Source organism: Malurus melanocephalus, unplaced genomic scaffold (genome assembly GCF_030028575.1).
Source record: "Malurus melanocephalus ecotype Western Australia unplaced genomic scaffold, MMel_1.1 scaffold_488, whole genome shotgun sequence".
Classification (NCBI taxonomy): Eukaryota; Metazoa; Chordata; class Aves; order Passeriformes; family Maluridae; genus Malurus; species Malurus melanocephalus.
This window is the reverse complement of record NW_026623720.1, coordinates 176,339-183,097: the sequence shown is the minus strand read 5'-3', so window position 1 is coordinate 183,097 and position 6,759 is coordinate 176,339. Positions and strand designations below refer to the sequence as shown.

General features: G+C 50.2%; 1 protein-coding gene across 1 annotated transcript in view; it reads left to right on the top strand.

The window, feature by feature from the left end:
• The window catches only part of GRIK3 (glutamate ionotropic receptor kainate type subunit 3), a 113,596-nt gene that overhangs the window by 105,933 nt on the left and 904 nt on the right, over window positions 1-6,759 (top strand). The window contains exons 14-15 of the mRNA XM_057381027.1: window positions 4,704-4,926; window positions 5,152-5,402. Coding sequence (XP_057237010.1) covers window positions 4,704-4,926; window positions 5,152-5,402 — 474 coding nt within the window. The remainder of the gene's footprint in view (window positions 1-4,703; window positions 4,927-5,151; window positions 5,403-6,759) is intronic.

Below are 6,759 nucleotides of genomic sequence, written 5' to 3'. Positions count from 1 at the left end.
CCATGCCAGCCACAGGTCCTGGAGCACCCCTGGAGCTCCAGAGCTCTGAACACACTGGCACAGCTGGGATGGCACAGTTGGGACACTGATGGCAGCACACAAATGAGGGTCTCACCTGCTCCGTGGATTCCCYGCTGTACTTGGCCTGAATTGCTGCCTGGCTCCGTGTGTGGCTGCTCCCCAAAGCTGCTCCTCTCACAGCAGGAATTCTCTCCTTTATTTCTCCACATTACATCAGCTGCAAAGGGCACAAAACAGCCCTGAGCCCTGCAGCCCCTCCATCAGTGCCTGTCACAGTCCATGCTGGATTCACCAGGAATGCAGGAGAGCACCACCCTGGTGATCCCAGGGAGCAGTGGAAAACAGGAGGAAGAGGAAGGCAGATGCTGTTTCATGAGACGGCTCCCAAAGCAGTGCTCAGGCTGCTCAAGCACTCGTGCAGAGCTCACCAGGAACACTGCACGAGGTCCTGATGGAACCAAGACACCCCTGGGACAGCCCCACAGCAAGGGATCTGCTCCCACAAAATTTGTGCAACCAAGCAAACCAGCCACGGCAAATGGGAAGAAGAGAGAGTTTTACCAACCATATTGCCACATTCTGACTTAATGGAAAGAACTTTTGAGAAGCTGTTTATCCCCCGCCAATGCAGATTGAGTTACAGGAACCAACACAGATCAATTAACTTAGGAACGGCATCTAGAGTTCATTATAACTCATGCCAGAAATCCTTCCCACCCCACAGAGGATGCTGCCTCTCTGAATGGAAGTGCGGGTCTCATGTGCAGCTCAGGGTGTGAATGTGTGTGTATGTGTATGCAGACACTCACTCACACAGAAATGTTAAATCCTCAAGACTAAGTATCTTCAGTTGGTGGAAATCAATTTATTTTTTTTCTTCATACAGGCTGGAATTGAAAATCTTAAGCCTGAAAGTTCCTTTCTTGCCAATTTGGCTGATAAAAAAGCGTATATGTCTTGGCAAGATGCCTCGCAGGGGCTCCTCTAAACGATTCCATTAATTGATTTGGGTGACTGGCCCTGCAGAACTGCTTATTAAAGGTGCCTTCTGAGCTGTGACTCTGAAGAATGAACTCGGAGGCGTCGTCGGTGTCGCTGCGATGGCTGTGTGCGGAGGGGCTGGCGCTCAAATTTCACACACACATCTCATTTAGCACTAACGCGGGGTGATTAAGATGCAGAGCACAGCGGAGCAGATTCTGGGGTTATTTATCCCCGAGCAAATCGAGGGGAAGCTCCGCTCACACGAGTCGGAGGGAGAGATGTGAGCAGGAGGGAGGCGAGCCCCCGCCGTGTGAGCCCCCCTGCAGCACCAGCCCTTGATAATTAGCAATATCTCCATCATTCCCAYAGTTCCTGACACTGGAACTTCTCTGCCAAGAAGGAGCCAGTGTCAGACCATTTATCTTAATGCTTCAGAGCACCCAAGCAGTTCCTCCCCGTCTACTTTTGGCAGCAAAGTTGTCACTGAGAGGGACCTGGGGACTCTCTGGAGGATGTGGGGGCACAGAAGGGTCTCTTTACCCACTGCCATATGAGATATGCTTCTTTTAAGGAGCCCATGAAAGTAAATGGTGAATCCATCAAGAAGAAATTAGCACCCAGCCACACTACAGCAAAAAGCAGATCAGTAATTAACCCCAGCGAGGAATTTTTTAAGGTACACTACTTCAGCTGTAAAATCAGGGGTCTAGCAAAATAGAATGTACACCCAAATAAAGCAGTACAGAAAAAGTTAGCAAAATAAACACAATTTAAGGCATTCTTTATTACTGAATTACTACCAAAATGCTTCTGCTTATTTCTGTGGTGGGTTCTTGGGTGACAACATCCAAATTCCCATCAATAAGCAGCACCTTTGCAGTGTGGCTTGAGTATTTGAGAGGAGGAAGAGGGGAAAGWTCATTAACTTTARAATATAAAGAACTATAAAACATGTTCTGTGGCTTAATTTGGCGTGAGCTGGAGCAGGGACGCTCCTGCCCTCGCTGCTCCTGCAATTTGGGATCAATGAGTGACACTTCTCTTACAATAACTGATAGCTGCTCCAGGGTTTTTAGCAAATTATCAACCTGTGAGGGCTGTGCTGGGAATTACAGCTGGGGATTTTTCCCTTGTAAAAGCAGTATTCTTATCAGGTTTTAGAGCCTGAGATTGTCCYGACCAGGGCTGGGTGCGAGCTGTCCTGCCAGCAAAAACAGCCTGACCTCCCTCCTGGAGGGACCCTCAGCTCATCTTCCCTGCCAGGGGTTCAGCCCTGTGTCCAGATCTCTGTTCCAGCTGTCCATTAGACATAGGAGAGCAGTGACCAGCCGCTCCACCCTCGTGGGCAGCCCTTACCCATGTGTGCCCTGACCCCTGGCATGCCCAAAGCTGGGCTTGAAGCAGCACAGCCAGCACTGAGAAATCGGGGCTCCTCCTGGTATCCCAAACACAATTAAGTCCTTTCAAGCTGGTCAGGAGCAGTGATTTAAGAGGAGAAGAGAAAAGTGGTTTTTCTCTTCCAGGGAGTCCTGTCTCGTGTAATTTCAGTTGCTTGAAGAGGTCCAGTGCCTCATGCGAGTCCCATTTGCTTCACTAAATGCAGCCTATTGATTTTTTGCCAGTTTATTTTGCTCCGTGCTCTAAACTGGGAGAACACTGATGTTAAAAGCTCTGTGTCAACATCCAAGGAGCATTAAATGCAGGAAGAGAAGAAGAGAGAGGGAGAGCCAAGGAACCCAGAGGCCTSTGATGTGAACTATATAAATGTTAAACAAGTCCTTATCAGCCAGCTGAGCCCACGATTCATTTCAATTACCCATTGTAATGTACAGATATTTAATAATCCTTTTGGAGGCTACATTTCTTGCTGCTCTTTGAGGTTTGATAGGTGCCACAAATCTACCTTACAGGCACCGGTCCAGATTTTCAGGCGAGGGRGATTATCCTGCCTCTTGAATGAAGTTTGCTCCAGCACATCCACTGCTGCGCATTCATCAAGTGGATTATAACGAGCAAGAGCTTTAATGGAGAAGAAATGAATCCCTGGGTATTTCAGTCAGGAGAAGGGTTAAAGGCAGAGGAATGGCCTTGGTTTGAACAGCACTGCACTACCCGGCTTTGGGGTGACGAGGTTTTGTTTAACTTTTGTTAAACGCACTGGAATAAAGGAGGTGGAGGGGCAAAGCATTTGGAATACAAAGAATTATGAGGGATTTTTGCTACCACACCATTATTCATTATGGTTTTATCAGAAGAACCTACGCTGGCACATTTCGGGCGATACCGAAAAAAATGAGGGGGAGCTGTGACAGCAGCAGTTGGGCTGGGCTGGGGCTCCATCTCCTGCTTTCTCAYGGAAGGACAGAGACCTGTGGAGAGATAAACGACGGCTGAAGTCGCAGCTCTGCGGCAGCGACTCCTCGTGCCCCGATTCCAGGCAAAGCACGGCGAATTATCAGCCCTCTGACTTATCAGGGAGCGCCAGACYCGCTGAGGAGCACAGCAGAGGAGGGGGTTCGGCTGACTAAGCTGCCTCTCGTTAAATAAGAAGGCAAAAGCAGACCTAGGAAAAAGAAGAAATCAGGCAGAAAAGAAGAATGGTGCATAAAGGAGCTGGCAGAAGTGGGAACACGAGCCTCAGTGCCCAAATGCTGTTCCAGAGCCCACTGGAGKAGCAGGGCTGGTCGGAGGGAGCTGCACCGACCCACAGGAGCATCAGGACCATCCAAAGGGCAAGAGGAGACTGCTCTGCCCATCTGGGAATCCTCTTCAACTAAAGCCAGCTCTGGCCAGCAGTCTGCTCTAGTGGAAGGTGTCCCTGCCCGTGGTTCAGGGTGGAACTGGATGAGTTTTGAGGTCTCTCCCAACCCAAACCCTTCTGGGATTCTGAGACTTTTGTGATGACTGACAGAGGCAGCTCAGAAGGTGCTCATAGATAAATGGTACATTTCAAATGTTATGGCAGGACGTAAAATAACCATATTTCTTCTCTCTCAAACACATTTTCTAAAAAAAAAAAAAGAAAACACTCACATGAATAGCAAGCTRGAAAACATATTCCTTCCGTTGCAACAGAATGTCTGCTGATAGTGAAAGAATATCCATGTTTATTTTTAGCCGTAAGACAATCTTCTTGAATATCTCTGTGCTTCTGTTTACRTGGATACGTTAAATCTGTTTGGCAGTTGCACATATCTCAGAGGAGACATGTTTCTTTGCCATGCTTGAGGAAAGACAAAAATATCAGAGTGTGTGTAGCAGAGACAACCACGTCCTCCAAAACCCTCTCTGTTCTCTCTGCATGCAGAAACATTACAGGGTAAACAAATCCTGGTTAGGAAATGAAGACTTTTGAGCAGATCTTCTGATGGCCTGTGAGACAAGGGGGCCTGCGGGCATGAGGCAGGGTCTCAGTTCCACCTCAGGACCTGAAAAATGTGCACATTGGGATGTTTGCTGCAACCTTTGTCTCTCTTTGTGGCAATGTAAAGCCAAAGAGTTGGGCAGTGAAGGCAGAGAGGTATTTAAGACAAAATTCATGGTTGCTCTGTTGTATGATTTGTTCTCAACTATTATTATTATTATTATTATTATTATTATTATTATTATTATTATTATTTACTGAAAAGATACCAGCTTTCAGCAAATGGAAAATTCATTCTTATTTTGGGGCTGGGGGTGGGGTATCGTTTCTCCAGAAATCCAAAATCTCCACGTTTGAAAAAATGTGGGCTTTCATGAGCAGCAAACCCACGGCGCTGGTTAAGAACAACGAGGAGGGGATCCAGCGAACGCTGACGGCCGATTACGCTCTGCTGATGGAGTCCACCACCATCGAGTACATCACCCAGAGGAACTGCAACCTCACCCAGATCGGGGGGCTCATCGACACCAAAGGCTACGGCATTGGGACGCCCATGGGTAAGTGACAGTTTGGAAGGTGACCCAAGGAGGGCTGGTGGACACAAACATAGCACAGGTGGTTCAGGTAACTCACTCCCAACAGCAAATTTACAAATATCAAACTTTACACTATCTGTCTGCCAAAGAGAGGTCTGAATGCTCTGATTAACACAGGCACCTTCCCTRCTGGGTGGGGTTTTTGTCCCGCTTTCCCTCGGTGTATAACAGTGATCCCATCCCCAGGGTCACCGTACAGGGACAAGATCACCATCGCCATCCTCCAGCTCCAGGAGGAGGACAAGCTGCACGTCATGAAGGAGAAGTGGTGGAGGGGGAATGGCTGCCCTGAGGATGAGAACAAAGAGGCCAGTGCTCTGGGCATCCAGAACATCGGCGGGATCTTCATCGTGCTGGCAGCAGGGCTGGTGCTGTCCGTCTTCGTGGCCATGGTGGAGTTYATCTACAAACTGCGCAAAACGGCCGAGCGCGAGCAGGTACTGACTCCCTCTGGGTCCCTGCACCCCCTGAGCCCAGCCGTGGGGGGTTGGCATGCTGATCCCAGAGACAGGCAGGGAGGGGGCAGAGAGATCCAGCCTCGCACCCCAAAGCACCTTCCCCGGAGGCGCACTGGTATGTGTCTGGGACAGCCTCCACTCGGGGGAAAGTCACGTCTGCTCTGATCAGGGTCACCTGCTGCTGCTGCAGCAGCCAGACCAGGACGCTCTGGCAGGGTGGTTTAGAGCAAACTGACACATAAATCATTAAAACACAGACAGAGGTCCCTGGGAAGGGCTTTTCTGAACGGTTACAATCACCCTGCCCATTCCAGGTATGACTACACCTGCCTCCTCCTCACTCCCGTTCAAAGAGGAACAAGTTAGGGCCCACCAGGAAGTGTCACTCTGTCCTATCAGCTCTTCATCACACTCACAAAAGCAGCCCAGCAGTGGCTGATGAGTGTTCAGGAAACAACAGAACTGCTTTTGTGTTCTTCCTCTTCCTGGGGTGTCCTGGGGTGCAGTAAGTGGAACATGGGTTTGTGTGCATGACCAGCAATCAAAGCGCACTGCCCTCGTGATGGACTAGATAGAGAAAGGAAAGCTGCCCARTAGCAGGAGGGTCAGAGCCATCCCAGCCTCCCCACAGGGATCACACAGCACCAGAGCTCCTGCAGCCGCCTCCAGCTCTGCCTTTGTGCAAGATTTACCCTGTCAAAGGCATTGTCCTTGCCCAGGGAGAGGGGTCAGCCAGGTGCCCAGGCAGCCCCATGGCCCCGCAGAGCACAGCCAATGCCTGAAACAGCCCAAACCCTGTGCTCACCCTCCAGCCTGCCCCACTCACAGAGGGCAGAGCAGGACAGAGCAGGACAGCTGTGTTGGTTTTGCTTGGCCCAGTTTTTGGAAGTGGGGGAGGGCCAAAAAGATGGCWCCTGTGAGAAGCTTCTGGAGGCTCCCACCATGTCCAGCAGAGCCAATTGCTGTTGGCTCTGAGGATGATGGACATGCCACTGACCAAACCTGGGCCAGTTGGAGATGGTGGTTACGCCTTTGTGAAAACATATTTAAGAAGAAATCAAAACAAGGGGGCACACAGTAGTTTTGCCGGTGGAGGAGGCTGAGAAATATGTGAGGGAATGCAGACACCAAGATCAGTGCAGGAGGGGGAGGAGCTGCTCCAGGCACCGGAGCTGGGATTCCTTTGCAGGCCATGGTGATGACCATGGTGGAGCAGGCTGTCCCCCTGCAGCCCATGGTGACCATGGTGGAGCAGGCTGTCCCCTGCAGCCCATGGTGATGACCATGGTGGAGCAGGCTGTCCCCCTGCAGCCCATGGTGACCATGGTGGAGCAGG